Source organism: Bos taurus, chromosome 15, assembly GCF_002263795.3.
Source record: "Bos taurus isolate L1 Dominette 01449 registration number 42190680 breed Hereford chromosome 15, ARS-UCD2.0, whole genome shotgun sequence".
Classification (NCBI taxonomy): Eukaryota; Metazoa; Chordata; class Mammalia; order Artiodactyla; family Bovidae; genus Bos; species Bos taurus.
Genome location: NC_037342.1, coordinates 55,930,772 through 55,956,431, shown reverse-complemented (window position 1 = coordinate 55,956,431; position 25,660 = coordinate 55,930,772). Strand labels below are relative to the sequence as shown.

The window sequence follows — 25,660 nt, the reverse complement described above, 5'->3', positions numbered from 1 at the left end:
AGGCAGTGGAGTCCTTCTGAAGCCAAAGACACTCAGGGTTCAGTGTCGGACTAGCATTGCATTTAAGAAGTAAACCTAGCAGATAAAGACAGCAGAACAATTCATCCTTATCTTTTTAAAGAAGTCATTTCAATGTAAACATTATTCAAGTTTAATATAGAGAGCAAACTAGTGTTTACCAGTGGGGAGAGGGAAGCAGAGGGTGTAGGATTAAGAGGTACTGTTGCAGCAAGGGGGACCCCTTCCAGGGCCCAAAACTGGGCTCTTGTCTAACACTTGGAAATGAATTTTCCAAGGAGACACATGTGCTGACAAAGCAAGAGATTTTATTGGGAAAGGGCATCCAGGTGGAGAGCAGTAGGGTAAGGGAACACAGGAGAACTGCTCTGCCGTGTGGCTCGCAGTCTCAGGTTTTACGGTGATGGGATTAGTTTCCAGGTGGTCTTTGGCCAATCATTCTAATTCAGAGTCTTTGCTGGTGGCGCACGCATCACTCAGCCAAGATGTATGCTAGCGAGAGGGATTCTGGGAAGTGGACGGACATGCGGTATCTCCTTTCGACCTTTCCCGAACTCTTCCGCTTGGTGGTGCCTTATTAGTTCCATATTCCTTATCAGGATCTCCTGTCATAAAACAACTCATGCAAATAGTTACTATGGTGCCTGGCCAGGGTGGGCGGTTTCAATCAGTGTGCTTCCCCTAACAGTACAACTGTTATGTATAAAATAAGCAAATAAACTGGGCTTCCCTGGTGTCTCCGTGGTAAAGAATCCACCTGCAATGCAGGAGACACAGGAGACCCAAGTTCAATCCCTGGATGGGGAAGATTCCCTGGGGGAGGGCATGGCAACCCACTCCAGTATACTTGCCTGGAGAATCCCCATGGGCAGAGGAGCCTAGTGGGCTATAGTCCATAGGGTCGCAAAGAGTGGGCTTCCCTGGTGGTTCAGATGGTAAAGCATCTGCCTGCGATGCGGGAAACCTGGGTTTGATCCCTGGGTCGGGAAGATCCCCTGGAGAAGGAAATGGCAACCCACTCCAGTACTCTTGACTGGAAAATTCCATGGGCAGAGGAGACTTGTAGGCTCTAGTCCATGGGGTCGCAAAGAGTCAGACACAACTGAGCGATTTCACTTCACTTCAAGGCTTATGTTGCTGTCAAATCTTGATTATAACTCAACTTTCGAGTCTAACATCCACTGAGTTGATCTCAGTTTGGATTCTAAGGCATCAGTTTCTTCTTGGAAATTTTTTCTTTGCTTCTCCTGAGACTTCTTGCGCTCATTACTGAGAATGGCTAATGAAAACATCACCAGTCTTAAATAATCTTGATATCATTACGCAGTCATCATCTGCAAGCATGATGCCCTGACAAGCGTCTTCCAAATTTCAAAGTTGTTTCCTTCTTTACTCCTAATTCTTCCTTCAGTTCTGGGATTCCAACTGTATTCTGTGCAAATGTGTCTTTTGTTTACCTTCAAAAGTAACACTGACACCTTCCTCATATGACACCTTCCTCATAGTGGCTGCCACCTTAGTGGAGTCTTAGAACAATTCATTCTTTGCTTGAGTCTGTTGAAAAGAAAAATGAATCTAAATACACTCTGTTTGATGCTCTGAGAATCCACTTTCTCCTCTTGTCACTTCTGTCCTCTTCTTAGTTTGGCTCCTCTCACCTCAAATGCCCTGAAAAATTTCTCCAACCCCAAGCTATTCAGTTCTTTCTCATTTTCCCTCCCCTCAACCCCAGGACTTTACTATGTGGATCACCTTGGCCTCTTGCCCAGCAACAGGGAAAATAAAAGGGGAAAACGGCAGGGTCCCTCATAGGATTCCCTTGGGCACGGTAGATTCTGTGTAGTGGTCCCTGTTCCATCCAGATTACTACTATGATTTAAAGCTGTGACAGGACAAAAAAGATTACTATATGAGCATTCAAGAGCTTGTCCTAACAACTCCTACCCACTAACAAGACTCTACGTTTTCCCTTTCAGTTCTGCACGTCCTTACCCTGTAAGGCAATGCCAGATAGGACCTTTTCCTTTGGGAATGGAGAATAGGGTTGGAAGGTAAGCACAGAGGAACCGGATCAGAGGGCAGCAGGGAGGGGAGCAGGACTTAGGCAAAAGAAGTTAAGCCTATTTACTTTCGGGGACTTCCTTGGTAATCCCTGGTTGGGGAACTAAGATTCAAAGTATCAAGGGGCAACTAAACCCATGTGTAAAAACTACCCACATAGTTTTACAAACTAGAGAAACCAGTGTAACACTAAGAGCTCTAGAGCCTGCGCTCTAGTTCAAATACAGAGGTTTTCTGTTCATCAAAAAGCATCATAAAGTGAAAAGCAAGCCATAAAGTAAGTAAAAACATGTGCAATGTCTTACACCAGAAAAGAAATTACACCCAGAATATATAAAGAAGTTCTAGGAAATAATGAGAAAAAGATAAAAATCAAATTGAAAAAATGAGCAAAAAGACTTGAACAAACACTTCATAAAGAGAAAAGTCAATGGCCAATAAACATATGAAATAAACTCAACCTTAAAAGTAATCAGAAAAGTGAAAGTTAAAAATATGATTACACTCAAAATAATTTGTCATATACAAATGAAAGCAATAATGACATTCTGTTACACACTTAATAGCATAACTAAAGTCCAAGAACCTGACAATACCAAATGCTGATGAGTATGTGAAGTAATAAGAGCGCTCTTCCCTGGCAGTTTCTTTTAAGCTAAATATAGACTTACCATACAACCCAGCAATCACACTCCTGGGTATAACTTAAGTGAATTGAAAATTTAAGTAAATACAAAATCCTTTACATGAATGTTTATTTATAGTAGCTTTATTCATGAATGCTCCAATAGGAAACAACCAAGATGTCCTTCAATAGATGAATAAATAAACTGAGTATAACATCAGGGTTCTCCAGAGAAAATAGTATACACATACTGGGCTTGGGAAAACATGAATATATACAAAAATATTTCTAGCATAGCAAAAACTAGACGCCACCCCACTTTGGTAGGCTGGAAAATAAACTGTGGTATGTTCAGTCAATGGAGTCCTATACAACAGTAATAATGAACAGCCATATTTGTCATCATAGAAATAGCTAAGAAACATAGTGTTGAGTAAAAGCAGCAAATCATAGAAGATACAGTCAGTATAACTTCATTTATGTAAAGTTCAAAAACTGAAAAATACATTATTTAATCATGCACAAGTAGATGTCAAAATATTAAAAAAAAAAAAAGCAACGTTATAACTATAATAAAAATCAGCAAAGTGGAAGTTCCCTGGTGGTCCAGTGGTTAAGAATCCACCTGCCAATGCAGGGGACATGGGTTTGATCCCTGGTCTAGGAGGATCCCACATACCACAAGGCAACTAACCCCCTGCATCATATCTACTGGGCTCATAACTAAAGAGGCCACGTGCTACAGCTCCTGAAGCCCACATACCTAAAGCCCGTGCTCTGCAACAAGAGAAGCCACTGCAGTGAGAAGCCCGTGCACCTCAACTAGAGAGCAGCCTCCATTCGCTGCAACAAGAGAAGGCCTACACACAGCAACAAAGACCCAACACAGCTAAATAATTAAATAAAATTAAAAAAAAAAATCAGGAGAGTGGTTTTGTCCTGAGAAGAGGAGTGTAACAAGAATCACACAGACTTGCAGGGTGACTGGCAAGTTCCCATTTCTTAACTCGGGTGGTAACTACATGAATGTTTGTATTTATTTGCTCAGTTGTGTCTAATTCTTTGCAACCCCATGAACCAGGCTCCTCTGTCCATGGAATTCTCCCTCCAATACTGGAGGGGGTTGCCATTTCCTTCTCCAGGGGATCTTCCCAAACCAAGTACCGAACCTGGGTTTCCTGCATTGCAGGCAGATTCTTTACCATCTGAGCTACCAGGGAAGCTTTATAATTATTCTTTAAATTGTACAAAAATACTATATACTCTCCTGTATATATTATATATTTCTAATTTTAAAAATTGTTAAAGAAAAGTTTAGAAACATCTATTCCTACTGCATTAGCGTCTTTGTAGCCCTAGCACTTGAGCCTGCTAACCTACAGAGAGCAGTCAACCTGACCCCCTTGGTGTCACTTAGGCATGACCTTCATCCACTCCTTCTACCCTTCATGCCTCGCTCCCTAGTGCCGTTATTTCTACCAGCACTGTGTATTTCTGGTGATTTTCTTTGATCTGGGTAACTCTTAGTTACAACCATGAGCCATGCACTGTTCTAAAAACTGTAGATACAGTGGGAACAAGGCAAGAAACCTATTCCTCAAAGAATTTACATTACATTCTAGCGCAGGTAGACACATATGTCAGTAAACAAAGAAGGTTGTTTAAGGAACTAAGTTGCATGAAATAGGTAAAATAAGGTAACATGGAATCAGAAGTAGGCTTTTGGCAGGACAATGTGGGAAGGCCTTTCAGAGAAGATGATACTTGAGATGAAACATGGTTGATGAGAATAAAGTGGTTCTGTAGAACAGACTTCAGGATCAAAGTAACCGCAAGTGCAAAGGTTCTGAGACAGGAATCAGTTTGCCATGTCCAGGAACAGAGAGAAGCCCACTGTGGCTGGAGCACAAGAATGAAGAGAAGAAGGAGATGAGCTGGATAGGGTCAGTTGCACCAGGGTTTAGGGTTGGGAAGTCATCGTAAGAGCAGTGAGAAACCATCAGGAGTTTGTCTGACACTTAACCCAAGAATTAGTTACAAAATTTAGAACAACTTTTTAAATAACAGCTTAATTGAAATATAATTCACAAGCCACAAAATTCACCCTTTTAAAGTGAAAACTCAATTTTTCAATTCACAGAGTTGGACAATCTTCTCCACAAACAATTTTAGAACATTTGCATCATATTTTTTAAAAAGACAAAAACTCTGTACCCAACAGCAGTCACTACCCAAAACCCCAAGCCCTAGGCAATCATGGATCTACATTCTGTATGAGTTTGCCTATTCTGTATACTTCATATGCATGGAATTATACAGTAGATGGTGGAGAAGGAAATGGCAACCCAGTCCAGTATTCTTGCCTGGAGAATCCCATGGACAAGAGGAGCCCAGCGGGGTCGCAAAGAGTCGGATATGACTGAGTGACTAAACACCAGAACAATGCAGTATATGGTGCTTTGTGACTGTTTTCTCTCACTTAGCATAATGTTTTTGCTTTGGGCTCCCCCATTTTTCAGTGTAAACGCTTTATCTCTTTTCTATTAATTAATAAGAGAGAGATGTTGAAGTCTCTGAACGTAATTGTGAATCTGTTTACTTTTCCTTGCAATTCTAGCAGATTTTTCCTCTAATACACTTTGAAATTCTTTTATTACATGCATATACTTTTAGAATTACATGCTTTTGATGAGTTTATCTCTTTCTTAGGGCTTTCCTGGTAGCTCAGTGGTAAAGGATCCGCCAGCCAATACAGGAGACGTGAGACACAGAGGTTTGACCCCTGGGTCAGGACGATCCCCTGGAGGAGGGCACGGCAACCCACTCCAATATTCTTGGCTGGAGAATCCCACGGACAGAGGAGCCTGGCAGGCTGCAGTCCATGGGGTCGCAAAGAGCCAGACATGGCTGAGCATGCACGTGGCACCCCTTTCTTATTAGGAAATGGTATTCTTTATTTCTGATGATATTCTTTGCTCTGAAATCTACTTTATCTGACACGTAGAGCCATTCCAACTCTTTTTGTACTATTGATAGTATAGTATATATATTTTCAATCCATTTACTTTTTAACTAACTTTTTAAAAAATTGTATTTATTTATTTATTGGCTGTATTGAGTCTTCGGAGAAGGCAATGGCACCCCACTCCAGTACTCTTGCCTGGAAAATCCCATGGACAGAGGAGCCTAATGGGCTGCAGTCCATGGGGTCGAGAAGAGTCGGACACGACTGAGAGACTTCACTTTCACTTTTCACTTTCATGCATTGGAGAAGGAAATGGCAACCCACTCCAGTGTTCTTGCCTGGAGAATCCCAGGGATGGGGGAGCCTGGTGGGCTGCTGTCTCTGGGGTTGCACAGAGTCGGACATGGCTGAAGTGACCTATCTTACCTTTTTGAGTCTTCATTGCTGCGGACAGGCTTTCTCTAGTGTGGCGAGCGGAACGACTCTCTAGCTGTAGAGCATGGCTTCTTACTGCGGTGGCTTCTCCTGTTGTAGAGCATGGGCTCTAGAACACGAGCTCAGGAGTTGTGATGCAGGACTTACTTGTCCTGCTGCATGTGGTATTGTCTCAGACTAGGGATCGAACCCACGTCCCGAGCATTGGCAGGCGGATTCTTAACCACTGGACCAGCAGGGAAGTCCTTCCATTTACTTTTTAAAGTTGAAGTATAGTCGAGTTACAATATTATATTAGTTTCGGGTGTACAACATAATGATTCAATATTCTTATAGGTTATACGCCACATAAAATTATTACAAGATATTGGCTGTATTCCATGTTATGTACAAGGCGTGTGTGTGTTTATTCGCTCAGTCATGTCCGATTCTTTTGCTCTATAATTTTGTGTTATTTTATACATAGTAGCTTGTACCTCAATCCACTTACTTTTAAACTATTTATGATTTTTTTCAAGTGAGTTTCTTGGAGGCAGCATGTAATTGAGTCTCATTTTTATATTTAATCTAATGCTTTATGCCTTTTAGTTGAGAGTAGATAATTTACATTTAACGTGATTATTTATGTGAGTGTGTGCTAAGTTGCATCAATCATGTCAGACTCTGTGTGACCCCATGGAGTATAGCCCGCCAGGCTCCTCTGTTCATGGGATTCTCCAGGCAAGAATAGTGGAGTGGGTTTTCATTCCTTTCTCCAGGGGATCCTTCTGACCCCAGGATCGAACCTTCATCTCTTATGTCTCCGGTACTGTCAGGTGGGTTCTTTACCACTAGTACATCTGGGAAGCCCAGATTTTTTATATGGTTAGGGTTAAATCCATTGTCTTCTTTGTTCCCCTGTATGCTCACCTGGCTTCCCTTAAGGACAAAATCCCACATAATCACAGTGTGTTGTGAAAAACCATCATTAAAACTTGCATTCAGTGGCTGCAGAATTTTAGGTTGATAGGTATTTTCCTTCTGTACTTTCAAGTATCATTCTGCTGTCTTTTTGCTTGAATTGTTTCTTAAGAGAAATCTGTTATTATCCTTCTTCTGGTTCCTTCATGTCTTTTTCCTCACACTAGTGCTTTAAGGCTTCCTTTTCATCATTGGTTTTGAGCATTTGACTATGAAATGTCTATGTACACTCTTTCACGTTTCTTGTCCTTGGAGCTCACTGAGATTCTAAGATGTGTGGGTTTATAGTTTTCATCAAATTCGGGGAAGTGTTGGCCATTATTTTCAGGTATTCTTCTGTCTCTCTTCTGTTTCTCCAGGGTGCCAAAATACACATATATTAGACTGCTTAAAATTTTCTCAGTCAACTGATGCTCTTGTTCATTTTAAGATGTTTTCTTCTTATTCTCTGTGTTTCATTGGGGATACTTTCTATTATTGTCATTAAGTCCCATAATCTTTCTTCTGAAATGCCTAATCTGCTGTTAATCCTACTCAACATATATCTCAGCTATTACAATTTTCACCTCTAAAAGTTTCATTTGCATCTTTATATCTTCAATGTCTCCATTTAACACTTCAATACAAATATGTACTGATAACGACATTTTAAAATGTTCTCTGTTAGTTTTTACATCTGGGGTAAGCCTGTGTCTGTTTTATTTGATTTTTCTCACTGTAGGCTGCATTTTCCTGCTTATTTGCATTTCTGATCATCTTTATTCGATGCAAGTAATGGTGACTATTACCTTGTTGAATGCTAGATATTTATTTCTATAAAGATTCTTGAGCTTTGTTCTAGGATGCACTTAAATGAGTTTGAAACAGTTTGATCTTCTTGGGGGTATTTCTTTTAAGATGCGTTAGGCAGGACAAAAACGGCAATTTGTCCAGGACTTATGATTCCCCATGACTGAGGCAGAACTCTCTACCTGCAGAGCACTCTACCTGCAGCCTTGTGAAATAAGTAGCTTTCCAGTCTGGCTGGTGGGAACCAACTCTATTCCTGGCCCTGTGTGAGTGACAGCTACTACTTCCTCTAATCCTTCCAGGTGGATCTTTCCCCTGTCTTTGATAGTGTCGTCACACACATGCACCAATCAGCATTCAATAGAAGAAGCAGGAGGATATCATCCAGATCCCTGGGAGACGGTGTGACCTTTGTAAGGAACTGGAATGCTCTCTCCATTATGACTAGAGAGAAGGCAGGCACGTGGGCCCAGACGTAAGTAGGTCATTAGAAATAGTGGTTGGGAGAAGTATCTTAATTTGGGTTCCCCCAGCAGAGCACAAGACAAGGAGTCATCACGTGTAAGTCATTCATTCAGGAGGGGGCCCCGGGAAACATTATTACAGGAGTTGGGGAGTGAGGCAGGGAGGGGAAGGCAGCAAATAAAGGCAATATTACCAAGCCAGTTACCACTGTGGGTAACTGGGGCTTAACGTGTGTAAGATGCTCTTAAGTTATCCCAAATTAAGAGGTGAGAGAGCTGGGTTATTTTTTTATATCCACTCCCATCAGTCCCTGGCTAACTGGAGGGCCGTAAATTTCCCAGCATTTCGGCACCTGCATGGGGCAGAGGCAGGTCCCTGTGCCAGAGAAAGCCCTTAGGTGAGCGGAGAGGCTGATGTCGGCAGAAGGAGTCTGGCCAGCTGGCCCTGAAATGGAAAGGCTTTAAAGGAGCGATGTGTGGGGTGCCAACAGCATCTCAGTATACACTGCAGAGGGTCACTGCCACTTCTGAGTTCAGCGTTTAGTCTATACAATACAAGGTGAGGTCATCATCTGAGGAGGAGATTTGAGAGCAGAGAAAATGTCTCTCTCAGTCAGGGTGTCCTGAGTGAGACTGAATGGGCCTGTGTGCTCCAGCTGTTGATAAGCCTTTGATTTTAATACAGGCACACACGTGCGTGCACACACAACCATCTTCCCCAGTGCATCCCCACTGTGCCGAGTCCACAGGGCTGTGGAAGGCACACAGTGCAGATGTGGTGTGGGCAGCAAGAAACCACAAGAAGAGCAAGAAATGTGGAGATGTCAGGAACTGGTTTCCCAGTTGGGAAAATGGTGCTAACTTACCTCCCAGGACTATTGTGAGAATGAAGGGAAACAGGGCACGTGAGAGCACTCTGCAAACTTAGAGCACTATATGCACACTGCCAGAGGCCATCAGGTACTTGTAAGACGCCCCGGAGAAAGACTCACTGAAGATAAGCTTCCCAAGAAAACCCACACACGGTTATAGGCAAACCTCCAGTAGGTCAACAAAAGTCTTGATATTGACAGAGTGGCCTGTGGTCCAGCAGCCCTGGCATCACCCGAGAGCTTGTTTCAAATGCAGAACTCAGATGCCAGCCCAGAGCTGAGTCCAAATCTACTGACTCAGAAACTGCATTTTAACAAATCCTCACAGAGTTCAAATCCACGAAGAAGCAGTTGAGTCACTGGTCCTGTGCTCAGGTCAGAGCCTGCCTCTGCCCTCCCCTGCCCCCACCGCCACCTACCCCTCTGACTCCTGGGGCAGTTCAGTTGCCTCCAGGTTAGATTTGGGGTTCTAGTCTGGATCTGCTCCAGGGAGAGACTGAGCCTGACTTATGCCTCCTCGCACTCCTTTAGCAAGGCTGTGTACTCTGATCGCTGAGCTGGAAAATCATTATAACTCTGTTCATAATGAAGATTGTGAAGAAACAAGAGATGGTAGGATCATATTCAGGATGGTATGGTAATATATTTCTGAAATTTACCTTCTAAAGAGGTTAAAATTAACAACAATAACTACAACAACAACAATGTCCTGTTGCTTAATTTATTTGAACTGTGGCAATCCGGAAAAGTCGTCAGTATGAAATGACTCATTCCCTGAGGGTTCTGAATACGATTCTAAAATCACCACCCATGGTTTTCCTGCACTTTGAAGTGACAGCAGAGGAGGGCACTGCGCTCGGAGTCCAGAGAGGCCGATACGCAAATATCTCACAACAATAACATCCTCATCCAAAAACAGCCTGCAATAAGGATGTTATTGCTGGGATGTGCTTGTGCATTTTAATGTTAATAAGCATTTGTGCACCTGTGAGCAAACCCCAGGACCAGAATGGTCTGACTTTTTTTTTACACAATCAACAAATTTGTTGATACCTCATCCATGCCAGATCCTATTCCAGGGACATGAAGAGGAATTCAATTCTTGGAGCAAAACTTTCACGGAGCAAAAATTGGAAGCCATAATGAAAATTCAGAGGAGCTATAAAGGAGACAGATTCAACAGTAATGGGGGAAGAATTTGGGAAAAGTATCTCTGAAAGTGACCTTCGGGATGGAGGGTGAGAAGGCGTTTTGGTCAATAATCAGGGATAAGTACAGTGTAGTAGGAAGGAATACAAGGCCCAGGAGGCAAAAGCGCTTGTCAGGTTTTTCCAGCTGGCTAACAATCTAATGCTACAGAGAAAAACTGAAGATAATACATTTGAATCAGTTCTAATGAGGTGGATGAAACTGGAGCCTATTATACAGAGTGAAGTAAGCCAGAAGGAAAAACACCAATACAGTATACTAACGCATATATATGGAATTTAGAAAGATGTTAACAACCTGGTGTACGAGACAGCAAAAGAGACACTGATGTATAGAACAGTCTTATGGACTTTGTGGGAGAGGGAGAGGGTGGAAAGATTTGGGAGAATGGCATTGAAACACATAAAATATCATGTAAGAAACGAGTTGCCAATCCAGGTTCGATGCACGATACTGGATGCTTGGGGCTAGTGCACTGGGACGACCCAGAGGGATGGTATGGGGAGGGAGGAGGGAGGAGGGTTCAGGATGGGGAACACATGTATACCTGTGGCAGATTCATTTTGATATTTGGCAAAACTAATACAATTATGTAAAGTTTAAAAAAAAATAAAATTAAAAAAAAAAAACCATGGATAACTCCATGAGACCCTGACAGATTGCATTGTTGACCTCTGGGTGTGTAATAGCTTCCAGGGGCCTGTTCTGAGCTCACTGCTCCCTAGTCACCCCACATCCCAATTTTCCACCATCTTTGAGTTATCTGCCTATCCCATTCTCCTACTTTCTTGCCTATGGAAGATGTCTACCCTCCTTCCAGCACCAGCTCTGAGGTTGCTAATGAATGAAACCATAAATTAGAAGAAAAGGAATTAATCTATTCCGGTTTGGGACAGCCTAAGGCTGAAGTACTTCTAGGAAATCCAGTTGGGGATGCGTCAAGGCAGTGGGTTTTGGCTCTGGGAAGAGATAATATTATAGATATGGATTTGAGACTCAGCAGAAAACTGACGCAAATGTTATCTCCCCACCTACCCTCCTGTTCCTGAATTTACTTCTCTTATGTTGTAATGGATGAACCCAACACCTCCACAAATCCCTTCTCTTCCCATTAGTCAAGAACAGTACATGAGCAATTCTCCTATCCTGCATTATAAACTTTCTTCTGTCCATTGGATCAATCCCATCAGGAATCCTATTTTCTTAAGTTACAAAACAAAAATCAACAAACCTCTTGACCTCACTTGCCTTTCTAGCAATTGCTCCTCTTTATAGCAACTCACTATCTTTGCAACTCATTATCTGTATTTTCAGTTTCCTCCTCACATTCTTCTCTAGCTTTTGTCCCTAACTCCACCACAGTTGCTCGTCCCAAAGTCACCGATGACTTCACATGACTAGCTCTGGGAGTTCTCATTTTGACTTAACAGCTTTCTTTAGCTGTTTCCCAGATACTACCACCTCAGTCTCCAGCTTCACCTCCCATCCTTCTGGTCATTTCTTCTGTCTCCTTTTCTGATTCTGCCTCATCTTCCTGACCCCTATGTGCTGGGCTGCCCAGGGATCAGCCCTTGTACCTCTTTTTTTTCCCCCTACCTATTTACAGGTATCTTGAATTTAATTTATGCTAAACTGAACCCTTGATACCCTCTTTCAAAATTTGATCTTCCCTAAGTCTCTCCTACTTCAGTTAACGGCTGTTCTACTCTTCCTAACTGCTCAGGACAAAATCTTGATGGAGACGGCAGATAAACGATAGACAACTCCAAGCTCCCATGGTCCCACAGAAACACTGAAAAATAAGCAGAAACTGTCAGAACTAATTTGTCAGACTCTGGAATATAGTCAAAGGTTTACAGCAATAACCAAATGATGAGTCAAGCAAATGGCAACTTGAAAAGTATAGGATGGTTAGTAAGGGGCTGGGCATGGGGCACAGAAATAGGACTTACTACATAATGGGTAACGAATTTCAGTTGGGGATGAGGAAAGTTCTGGAGACAGTGGTAGTGGTTGTCCAATAATCTGAATGTACATAATGCCAATGAATTGTGTACTTAAAATGGTAAATTTTATTCTGTATATTTTACCAGAATTTTAAAAAATGAGACTGGAAAAAAAAAAAAAAAAACAACCAGGAAAGCTTTATGGCATTTTACTAGCCTTCATCCCACTCTCTCCCTGACTTGGCTTAAAGATGTCAAGTTACCAGTGTAGGGGCCTGGTCCCTGGTTCTGGGAGGAGGACAGCAAACCTCCTTTGCAAATTATTGTGTACATCTGTTCTAAGCTGCCTCAGGGTTATTTGAAGGACCAAAGCAAGGCACTCATTGCTATCTCACTTAAATAAACACTCACTCAGGCTGAAAAGGCAGCAGACATTGCTTGAAAACATGGTGTGGCTGAAAGACAACCTACACACACCTGAAGAACAAGATCTGGTTGAGACATCAACCACTGATAAACCACCTAAGGACTGGGGAGAAAGACAAGGGAGTCATCTGTTTTTGTTTTTTTGAAATTAGGGCATTCAAAAGCCCCCGTATATTAGGAGACATTTAGAAAGCCATGCACATACTTAGGAAAAGGACTGAGACCTCAAGCTTCACATTAGCATGGTCTCTAAGTTCAGTGAAGTTTGGTTAAGTGTTGAAGGGCCACAGCACAAAGTCAGCCTACAAACATAAGGAGGTATGTATGTGTGTGTATATTTGCTTAGCTCCTAGGGTTCAAGGAAATTTCTGTCAAAACACTAGTTGAATACATGCTGAGGAATAGAGACTTCAGTGACCACACATAAAAAAGAAAACAGTTTCTTGGGTGGGGAAAGAAGTTAGGAGAAGTCATGAGACAAGTGACCCACTATAGCCTTTAACGATCAAAGTAAAAAACAAAAAAATGCCAAACCAACCAACCAAAAATCCTTCAAATCCCGGGGCAAAGTGAAAATCTGATGTCTACAGAGTTGCCATATCTTAATATTCAGATGTTCACTTTTCAACAAAAAAAACAAAAGTATATAAATAAAGAGTAAAGTACAATCCATTCAGCAGTACAAAATCAATTAACTGAAAGTCACCCAGAAAACTCAGACATTGGACTTACTGCACAAAGCCTTTAAAATAAGTGTCTTAAATATGCTCAAAGAGCTAAAGAATAACATGGACAAAGAAATAAAGGAAAGTGATGTCTAAACAAAGGAGAATATCAATAAATTATAAAAAGGAACCAAACAAAAATTCTGGAGATGAAATATATAATTATTAAAATGAAAACATCATGGAAAAGGTATAAAGCTTCCTAAAAAATTAAAAACAAAACTATCATATGGTGCAGCAATTCCATTACTGGGTATATATCCAAAGGAAATAAAAAGAGTATCTCTAAAAGATATTTGTACTCCATGTTCACTGCAGCACTATTCTCAAGTCAAGACATTTGTTCATCAACAAATGAATGGATAAAGAAAGTGTGTGTGTGTTGTATACATATACAGTCCAGTTCAGTTCAGTTGCTTAGTCATATCTGACTCTTTGCAACCCCATGAATCGCAGCACACCAGGCCTCCCTGTCCATCACCAACTTCCGGAGTCTACCCAAACTCATGTCCATTGAGTCGGTGATGCTATCCAGCGATCTCATCCTCTGTCGTCCCCTTCTCCTCCTGACCTCAATCTTTCCCAGCATCAGGGTCTTTTCAAATGAGGCAGCTCTTTGCATCAGGTGGCCAAAGTATTGGAGTTTCAGCTTCAACATCAGTGAACACCCAGGACTTCCAATGAACACCCAGGACTGATCTCCTTTAGGATGGACTAATTGGATCTCTTTGCAGTCCAAGGGACTCTCAAGACTCTTCTCCAACACCACAGTTCAAAAGCATCAATTCTTCGGTGCTCAACTTTCTTTATAGTCCAACTCTCACATCCATACATGACCACTGGAAAAACCATAGCCTTGACTAGATGGACCTTTGCTGACAAAGAAATGTCTCTGCTTTTTAATATGCTATCTAGGTTGGTCATAACTTTCCTTCCAAGGAGTAAGCGTCTTTTAATTTCATGGCTGCAATCACCATCTGCAGTGATTTTGGAGCCCCCCAAAATAAAGCCAGCCACTGTTCCCACTGTCTCCCCATCTATTTGCCATGAAGTGATGGGACCGGATACCATGATCTTAGTTTCCTGAATGTTGAGCTTTAAGCCAACTTTTTCACTCTCCTCTTTCATCAAGAGGCTCTTTAGTTCTTCTTCACTTTCTGCCATAAGGGTGGTATCATCTGCATATCTGAGGTTATTGATATTTCTCCCGGCAATCTTGATTCCAGCTTGTGCTTCCTCCAGCCCAGTGTTTCTCATGATGTACTCTGCGTATAAGTTAAATAAGCAGGGTGACAATATACAGCCTTGACATACTCCTTTCCCTATTTGGAACCAGTCTGTTGTTCCATGTCCAGTTTTAACTGTTGTTTCCTGACCTGCATACATGTTTCTCAAGAGGCAGGTCAGGTGGTCTGGTATTCTCATCTCTTTCAGAATTTTCCACAGTTTCTTGTGATCCACACAGTCAAAGGCTTTGGCATAATCAATAAAGCAGAAATAGATGTTTTTCTGGAACTCTCTTGTATACATATACAATGGAATATTATTCAGCTTTTAAAAAGTAAAACTCATTTTCAACAACATGTATGAATCTGGAAGATGTTAAATGAAATAAGCAAGGCACAGAAAGACAACTATTGCATGACCTCACATATATGTAGAATCTAAAAAAGTAGAACTCATAAAAGCAGAGAGTAGAATGGTGGTTGCCAGGGGCTGGAAAAATGGGGGATATGTTGGTAAGTTCTTTAAAAATTTCACTGGAAGGGTTCAACAGCAAATTTGAAAATGCAGAAGATGGAATCAGTGAATTTAAAGATAAAACAACTGATATTACCCAGTCTGAGGAGCAGAAAGAGAAAAGAATGAAGAAAAATGAATAGAGTCTAAAAGACGTATGGAACACCAGCAAACAGATCAATATATGTGTTATGGAAGTCCCGGAAGAAGAAAGAGAGGAAAGGGTAGAACAAATATTTGAATAGAAAATAACTGAAAATTTCCCAAGTTTGATGATGAGGACATGAATCTACATACCAAGTTCAGGGAACTTCAAGTAGAATAAACTTACAGATCAGATCTGTCGCTCAGTCGTGTCCAACTCTTTGCGACCCCATGAATCACAGTACGCCAGGCCTCCCTGTCCATCACCAACTCCCAGAGTTCACCCAGACTCACGTCCATCAAGTCAGTGATGCCATCCAGCCATCTCATCCTCTCTCGTCCCCTTCTCCTCCTGCCCCCAATCCCTCCCAGCATCAGAGTCTTTTCCAATGAGTCAACTCTTCGCATGAGGTGGCCAAAGTACTGGAGTTTCAGCTTCAGCATCATTCCTTCCAAAGAAATCCCAGGGCTGATCTCCTTCAGAATGGACTGGTTGGATCTCCTTGCAGTCCAAGGGACTCTCAAGAGTCTTCTCCAACACCACAGTTCAAAAGCATCAATTATTTGGCGCTCAGCCTTCTTCACAGTCCAACTCTCACATCCATACATGACCACAGGAAAAACCATAGCCTTGACTAGACGAACCTTTGTTGGCAAAGTATAATGTCTCTGCTTTTCAATATGCTATCTAGGTTGGTTATAACTTTCCTTCCAAGGAGTAAGTGTCTTTTAATTTCATGGCTGCAGTCACCATCTGTAGTGATTTTGGAGCCCAGAAAAATAAAGTCTGACACTGTTTCCACCGTTTCCCCATCTATTTCCCATGAAGTGATGGGACCAGATGCCATGATCTTCGTTTTCTGAATGTTGAGCTTTAAGCCAACTTTTTCACTCTCCACTTTCACTTTCATCAAGAGGCTTTTGAGTTCCTCTTCACCTTCTGCCATAAGGGTGGTGTCATCTGCATATCTGAGGTTATTGATATTTTTCCCGGCAATCTTGATTCCAGTTTGTGTTTCTTCCAGTCCAGCGTTTCTCATGATGTACTCTGCATATAAGTTAAATAAACAGGGTGACAATATACAGCCTTGACGAACTCCTTTTCCTATTTGGAACCAGTCTGTTGTTCCATGTCCAGTTCTAACTGTTGCTTCCTGACCTTCATATAGGTTTCTCAAGAGGCAGGTCAGGTGATCTGGTATTCCCATCTCTTTCAGAATTTTCCACAGTTTCTTGTGATCCACACAGTCAAAGGCTTTGGCATAGTCAATAAAGCAGAAATAGTTGTTTTTCTGGAACTCTCTTGCTTTTTCCATGATCCAGCGGACGTTGGCAATTTGATCTCTGGTTCCTCTGCCTTTTCTAAAACCAGCTTGAACATCAGGAAGTTCACAGTTCACATATTGCTGAAGCCTGGCTTGGAGAATTTTGAGCATTACTTTACTAGCGTGTGAGATGAATGCAATTGTGTGGCTGTCTGAGCATTCTTTGGCATTGCCTTTCTTTGGGATTGGAATGAAAACTGACCTTTTCCAGTCCTGTGGCCACTGCTGAGTTTTCCAAATTTGCTGGCATATTGAGTGCAGCACTTTCACAGCATCATCTTTCAGGATTTGGAATAGCTCACAGACCCACATTAAGACACATCATAATCAAACTCTCAAAAGACAAAGAAAAAATTCTAGAAAGAAGCAAGAGGGCAGCAACTTATCATGTACAAGGGCTCTACAATAAGATCAACAGCCAATCTTTCACCAGAAGCCATGGAGTCTAGAAGGAAGTGGGATGACATATTTAAAAGTGCTAAAAGAAAAAAAAAAAAAAAAAAAATCAAGAATTCAATATCTGGCAAAACTTTCAAAAATAAGGGAGAAATTAAGACATTTCCAAATGAGGGACTTAATTACCAATAGATCTTTCCTAAAAGAAATGCTAAAATCCTTCAGGTTGAAACAAAAGGCCACTGGATAGTAACTTGAAGACATGAAGAAATAAAGATACCCAATAACTACATAGGCAAATGAATATAAGGGCAGAGTTTTGTATGCTATCAAAATTATCAATTCAGATTAGACTGCTGTAATTTTAAGATATTCCATGTAATTCCCATGGTAACCACAAGGGAAATATCTAAATATCTAAAAAATATACACAAAAGAATTGAGAAAGGAGTCAAAATATTTCACTACAAATAATCAACTGAATACAAATGAAGACTGTAATGGAAGAAATGGAGGATAAAAGGGTATAAGACATTTGGAAAACAAATAGCAAATGGCAGAAGTAAATCCTTCCTTCTTAATAATTACATGAATGTAAATGGATTTAACTCTCCTTTCAAGAAGACTGGCAGACTACATTTTAAAATATCCAATCTGCTATCCACAAGAGACTCACTTTAGATCTAAAGGTAAAATAGAATATAAGTGAAAGGATAGAAATATATATTCCATGGAAATGGTAGCCAAGAGAGAGCTTAGGTGACTATACTACTATCAGAAAAAATAGATTTTAAGTAAAAACTGTTAGAGAGACAAAGTGGCACAATATACAATGATAAAGGGGTTGATTCATCAAGCTGCTGCTGCTGCTAAGTCGCATCAGTCATGTCCGACTCGGTGCGACCCCATAAATGGCAGCCCACCAGGCTCTTCCGTCCCTGGGATTCTCCAGGCAAGAATACTGGAGTGGGTTGCCATGTCCTTCTCTAATGCATGAAAGTGAAAAGTGAAAGTGAAGTCGCTCAGTCGTGTCCGACTCTTCATGACCCCATGGACTGTAGCCTATCAGGCACCTCCATCCATGCAAAACAATTGTTAAGGATATATGCACCAAACAGAGCTCCAGAATATATGAGGCAAATATTAATAAAAACCAAAGGAAGAAATCGTTCCACAATAATAGAGACTTGTGGAGATGTCAGTTCACCACTTTCATCCATCATGGATAGATTATCTATGTTAGAATGAAGAAAAAAAATAAAAGAAGTAAAACTGGGACTTCCCTGGTGGTCTAGTGGTTAAGAATTTGTCTGCCAATACAGGGGACATGGGTTTGATCCCTTGTCTGGGAAGATTACACATGTCATGGGCAACTAAGCCCGTGTACCACAACTACGGAGCCTGTGCTATACAGCCGAATAGTCACAACTACTGAGCCTGTGTGCCCTGGAGCCTGTGCTCCACAAGAGAAGCCACCACAATGAGAAAGTCACATATCACTACTAGAGTAGCCCCCACTCCCTGCATCTAGAGCAAGTCTGTGCGAAGCAACAAAGATCCAGTGCAGCCAAAAGTAAATAACTTTAAAAATAAGTAAAACTGAAAATTCACAAATATGTGGAAACTAAACCACATTTTAAAATAACCAATGGTTGAAGAAATCACAAGAGAAACTAGAAAATGCCTGAGATGAATGGAAAAAAAAAAAATCCCAACATACTAAAATGCATGGAATATAGCAAAAGTAATGCATCTGGTAAATTTATAGCTGTAAATGCCTACATTAAAAATGAAGGTCTCAAAATCAATAACCTAACTTTACATCTTGGGGAACTAGAAAAAGAAGAAAAGCTAACACCAAAGCTAGCAAAAGGAAGCAAATAATAAAGAACAGAATGGAGATAAATTAAACAGAGAATAGAAAAACAATAGAATCAATGAAGTCATTTATTGGAAGGGATCAATGAAATTGGCAACACTTTAAGTTTGAGCATGCTCTGGGAGTTGGTGATGGACAGGGAAGCCTGGCGTGCTGAAGCCCATGGGGTCACAAAGAGTCGGAAATGACTGAGCTGAACTGAACTGACCCCCTCCCCAAAAGATGTCTGTAAGGGAGATTCACATGCAATACAAACGGTTCACAGTAGGTAACTAATGATAAATGATTAGTAAAAACATGTTTCTCCCAAAATGCTAGAGGAACCTAGCAGTGGGGTGGGATGAATTCTCCTGGAAGACATCTTCGCAGTCTTAGTGAAGGAGGTGAAATTCAAGCTGGGCTTTGAGGAATGAGACTTTCTAACACAGCATAAACTGTGTGTGTGGTGGGGTATATAGGCAACAGACCAGGGTAGTGAAATGAATTATGAATCTAGAAACCTAAGCTGAAGCTATGGCTAAAAACCTTGAATACCAGATTCCACAGTACTGGGGAACCATTGTAGATGTTAGAGAAAAAGGACATAAAGAGATGAGACTGGCATCAAAAAAGAAATGTTAAATGTTTTTCTGTTCCAATGAACCAACGTAACTCCAAATATTTTGTAAAAGTATTAATTCATTTTACTGGCTCTAATGGCTTAAAACTTTTTAATGACTTCTCATTGTTCTTATAAAAAATATTCAAACTTTTATAACAAGCTGTAAGATCCATATAGTTTGGTCTCTACTTTCCACTCCCACTGTACTCACTGCCCTTGCTCTCCAAACTGCTGCCACACTGGCCTAGAAGTCCCCTCCCACCACGAGGTTTTTGTATCTGCTGTCCATCTACTGGACAGCTGCTGCCCTCCTCTTTGCCTAGCTCAGTCCTCTTCCTTCAGATTACAGGTTAAACAATCTTTCCTGAAGGAAAACTCCCCAACCTCCCGATTTATATGCTATCATGGCACTTTCTGTCACAGCATTTAACACTGAATAGATCTAGGTGTGATCTTTGATGAACATTATCTCCTTTGCTATGCTTAAGCTCCATGAGGACAAGGGCTTCTCCTCCAGCTAACAACTGTGTCCCTGATGTCTATGCAAAGGAAGTATACAGTTACTATTGATATTTTTTGGAAGAGAAAGAAAAAGTCAGAAAGAACCACTTTGGAGGAATTTTGCTCACCTATCAGTTTTTTTTAAAGTAGGAATTATAATTCATTCCATCTTCTGCTGTTTTAAGCCCCTTAGAGCTTGTCCAAACTCACATGGCTTGTCAGGAATCAAACTCAGGCTTGCTTTTTTTTTTAAAAATAAAAGTGTACAGGTACACTGTGTATGTAAATAAGGAAGAGAAAAAGGCAAGAGTGGGCCTTCTCACAAGTACAAATGTACAGTGATCATCAAACCTCACTTACATAAAGGCTTATAAACCTGCAAGCAGAGGCAAAAGACTGTTTTTCACTGTCCTTTCTTGGAAAGGCCTTGCCCATATGGTGCTTTTTCACTCTACTTCCTCTTATCAGGAGTTTGTGACACATAATTAAACTGAGTTGAGCACCTCTGAGTGAAGGCATGTTAGGCTGGCATAATGATCATCTTAAAGACCAACACCAAGTTCCTCTGACCTTCCAAAGATCAGTCCTGTGTCTGGTGGCACAAATATACTCTTCTATGGAAAGTAGCAACTCATGGCTCAGCATGATGCCTGCTAGCATTTAACCTGTGAGGTTTGGTACATCACCTGTCTCTGAGCCTTCAGTTTTTTAAGTGGTAGTGGTACAAATACTTAAAAAATAGATCACCAAACTTAGACTTACAAAATAGAGCACAACTGTGCCTGGCATTTTCACATAAACAATTTCATTTAATCTTCACAATAATTCTACGGGATCAGAATTATGGAAAATGTGACTTCCTCAAGTTCATATGACGAATAAACAGAGGAGCCTGGAGCTCAACACCTACCCACTATTTCCTCTGCACCATCCCAGGTGCTACTGAAGTCTCCTATCACAGCAGTGTATTGAAATGTATTTAAAAGCATTTTCAACTATAAAGCTCTATACACTTTTAAGGATGTTAAGTAATTTGCTACATTAGAGATGAAGAACAAGAACCTGATTAAGATTTTAAGGGTGATGAATTAATTTCCAGAAAACAACTGACTTTTAAGAGCAGTAATATTTCTGTACTTCAAAAGTTCTCAATTAAAATAATAAAAAAGAAAATGATTTAATTAAGAAATAGGCAAAGAACATTTCTCCACAGATGTATGAATGGCCAATAAACACATGAAAAAATGCCCATCATTAGCCATCAAGGAAATATGTATCAGGACCCTTCATATGTTAGCATAACTACAATTAAAATTACAGCCAATGTTGGCCAAGACACAGAGAAACTGGAGATCTCCAACACTGCTGGCAAGAATATAAAATGTGCAGTTACTGTAGAAAAAGAGTTTGGCAGTTCTTCAAACTGTTAAAAATACTTACCACATGACCCAGACATTGCACTCCTAGATATTTACCCAAGAGAACTGAAAACTTACGTAAAACTTGTACACAAATGTTCATAATAGCATCATTCGTAAGAGCCTCAAAGTAGAAACACAAACTGCCCATCAACTGATGGATGGACAAAATGTGGTATATCCACACAGCGGACTATTACTGAGCCACACAAAGGAATGGAGCACTGATACACGCTGCAACATGGATGAACCTTGAAAACACTACATTAAGTGAAAGAGGACAGTCATAAAAGACCACATATTACATGATTCCATTTATATGAAATGTCCAGAACAGATAAATCCATAGGGACAGAAATGATCAAAGGATACCTAGGGCCAGGGTGGTGGTGGTTTCAGGCATACAGGGTTTCTTTGGGGGGTTATACAAATGCTCTAAAATTGACCGTAGTGATGACTGCCCAACTCTAAATATACTAAAAAACCACTGACTGTGATACTTTAAATGGGTGAATGGTATGATGTGAAGTTATCTCAGTAAAACTGCTCATTTTTTTAAAGTTCTGTAATTTCACCATAAATTGCAACTGCTAGTACGAAGCATTTATCAAAGTTTCCTTTAAACCAAACAGATTTTTCTTATCACTGCTTATAACAGTTGTTAGGGTTTTATTCATTTCATAGCATTTGCACTGTAATCTTGGAATATCTTTCACACGGATGATGTAAACTTACATTTATGAACTTAAACATATGAAATGGTAAAAGAGCTAATGCTAAGATCTTCAGTTAAAGGATGCCTAGAGATCCATGAATGGCATTACCATCCACCCACTAAATTAAGAAACCTAAGAGCCACTCTTGTTCCTTCTTTCCTTTAGCCTTCACATCCATTTCATCAGCCAGTAACCCTGCTTGTCAACTCCACAAGGGAAGGATCTTCTGTTTATTCACTATGGTACATACCTGGTGCTTAGCCTAGCATCTGGCACACGGAAGATGCTTAACTAATATTTATCAAATAAACTGAAATTCATGCTGTCCTTGAGATTAACAGTTTTTAAAAGAAAAAAAAATAAATCCCTCATTTGATAATTTGTTAAAATATATACTAATTTTTTTAAATGTAGACTATGGAAATTTCATCCGCCATTTTAGTTGCTGAAACATATTAAGGCTAAATTCTCAAAGGGACACAGGTATGCTGTGGTACCGGAATATGCAGAAGTAGAACATAATGACTTTATTCAAGTTTGCTGTTACCTGATCCATGAATATTTAAAAGATATTTTATTTTATAAAAACTTACATCTGTAAGTAATGGACTGACCGTTAACAGAGGGCTTAACCTGGAACACATAGATAGGCTTAGAGGCCCATGAACCCCTAAAAATTGCAAAACCTAACATGTATATTGGCATGTGAGAGTTTTCACTTTTTGGTGAGAGTTCAAAGTGTCATCAGATTTTCAAAGTCTATGACCCAAAAGGTTAAAAAAATTACTTAACTAGAAACAGTCACAAAGTCTTTTAAACAGGAATTTGTACAATAAAATAATACCCAACAGCTCCATCTATGGGTATAAGTCATTATCATGTAGCAGAAATAATGACAACTACAAGAAATCAGTGCATCTGTGAATGCCTGTGTTTAAATCTTCAGTGTCACTCTAGTGGGAATTTATTAACTATAGGATCACAGTTTTTTTTTTTTTTTTCCAGATATAGATGTAAAAATTAGGAGACCATTGATGAATTCTACTTTACAGTACTTCAGCACCAAAAAATTGGGCAGTTATGCTGATATATGTATATACAGTTCAACATTTGTCAGTCTTAAAATGCTTATTTATAGTGAAATCTATATAAAACCGTTAAAAACTTTTCTATTTACATTTTTTTAAAAAATGAAAAGTATAGTTTACTTTGCCACAACTTGTCAAAACTCTTACCCGTTCCCACCCTCTTACCCTTCACTCTACTTGTGACAGACAGTGATCACAAGACCCAAACATATTGCTTAAACAAATCATGTCCTAAAAAGGTAGAATGCTTAAAAACATTACATTTAGAACTGCAAATGAACTTTTTATACATTTCAAAGGGGGTTAAACAAAGGTATGTAAAAGTTATTTTCAAAGTCTCAGTCCAACATGAATGTGCAATTTCAGTGTTAAGATAGCATCATATGAATAATTTGTTTTCCTGAACATAACTGAACATTTCCTTTGGACTAGAAAATATTTCTATTCCTCTGTTTCACAATGAAACATTTTCTCATAAGTTTTCTTAAAGGAGAAAGGGGGAGGGGGTGGGAGGTGGAAAGGGTAGACAATCCTGGCTTACAGGAAATTTGTCAGAAGGAATACGGCCTGCTTTGAAATGTTTACATTTAAATAAATAGAAAGCAAGTGTGCTGCCCAGAGCACAAAGGAACAACAACACAATAAATTAGCATACAACTGGTGAGAATGTACAAATCACCCAAAAAAGCACTTCCCACTGGTTAGGGACCTGATTTCCACCATCTAACAAGGATTCTTTAATGCCAGTATCAAATAACTAGTTATTTTATAAAATACGAACTGCGGAGATGTAAAATGTTAACCAATTCAGCACTTGCAGGATTTGCAAAAACATACAAGATTTAAAAAAAAAGAAAAAAAACTGTTCCTGACACACTGTTTCAAAATACAAACTATTCACATTCTCCTTTTTTGATGGTGTTTGCTCAGTAGAAACCAGTTGAAGAACATTCACAGGAAAAGTCTCTTTCCACCGCAAGACAAACTTTTCCATTAGCCGTGGTCCAACAGAGAAAGAATATCAGGTCTTATGTCACTGTAGATGTGCATCTTTTTTCTTTTGCTAAAAAAAAGTACATTCCCCTGTGAGTTTTATCTTGTTTTAAAATGCTACTCCTGCAGCAATTCTTGTTGAAACACTGCTGTTTCAGGGTCCACAGTCTAAGCATGGGCAAAGTGCTCTCTTTAGACATCAAAATACAAGGGCTTCCCTGGACACTTGGTAACCAAGTAGGTTTTAAAGTGCACTCCTGTGTCCAAAACACTAGGATCGCTCAGCAGAACTCTGAGAGGGGCTGGGTTCAGTTCCATCCTCTGTGCTACTGTCTATGTCCTGCTCCATGGCCGTCTCATCATCATCCAACTGCTGACTGGTGAAATTGTTCAGTTCAAGGAGCCCGCTTGGCTCTACGACCACGTTGGAGCTGGAGTGGCAAGGAATAGCATACTGGGGAATGGCCTGGAAGAGAAGACAGAGGAGAGAAGCTTCATGGTTAAAAAAAAAAAAAAAGGTAACAGAAGGATGTCCTCAACAATAACAAGGAAGGAAATAAGGACACTGACATTAACTGGACAACTACTAGATGCCAGGCACTATGCTAGATGCTTAATATTATTCCCATTTTACAAATGAGGAAACTAAGATAGTAAGTGACTTAATCAAGGTCACACAGTTGGTCAGGGTTAATGCTAGCATGCCAGGATTCAAATCCAAGCCCTCCACAACGCAAAGTGATCTCTCCACTCCTTGATGGTGCCTCTTCTAACAAAGGAGGCTGAAGTCCATGCCTAATTCAAGAGACAGACTCAGGATATTTTTATTTGGTCATTAAGCAAATTTTAAATGTAAATGCATCAGATTTTGCTTCTGCAAGATGAATGATTAATCCACTGATACCACAATATTTTTAAGCCCTTTGGTAGTTCAAAGGTGAACTTATTTGTTTGGGTCACATAGTAACAATCTTTACTGAAAATGAGGCTAGAGAAGACAAACAGTCTTTTAAACAATGAAAGTACCAAAAGATAACCACATATTCCCTTGCCAGATTCTTTTTTTTCTCAACTTTATTATATACCTTCTTAAAAGGTATATCAGTTCATATCATACCCCTACTTAAAATTCTACAATTGTTTCCTATTGTTCTTGTCTCCAGCCTTATTCCAAATTCACTTGTACCATAGAGTGTGCGCACTAGTTCTTCCCCTCTTCCTGGAATATCCTTCCTCTAAATCTTTACATGGCTGGTTCCATTCTTATCATCTGCATCTTAGCTCAAATGCTTCAAGTAAAAGGCTTTGAGAAGCCTTCCTTCTATGAAAGGAAACCAGAGTACTGGGTCGATTCCACCCGTAAC

The 25,660-nt window shown here is 40.2% G+C and overlaps 1 protein-coding gene and 1 pseudogene across 15 annotated transcripts in view; both read right to left on the bottom strand.

Moving 5' to 3' along the window:
- Positions 1-1,130: 1,130 nt before the first annotated feature.
- Positions 1,131-6,111, bottom strand: LOC104974294 (prefoldin subunit 4-like; annotated as a pseudogene).
- A 16,643-nt stretch (positions 6,112-22,754) lies between these two features.
- The window catches only part of EMSY (EMSY transcriptional repressor, BRCA2 interacting), an 80,783-nt gene continuing 77,877 nt past the window's right edge, over positions 22,755-25,660 (bottom strand). For 14 of the 15 annotated variants that reach the window (XM_005216306.5, XM_005216314.5, XM_005216308.5 and 11 more), the window contains one exon: positions 22,771-24,762. In XM_005216306.5, coding sequence (XP_005216363.1) covers positions 24,568-24,762 — 195 coding nt within the window. In that variant the 3' untranslated portion in view covers positions 22,771-24,567. 15 annotated transcript variants of the gene reach the window in all.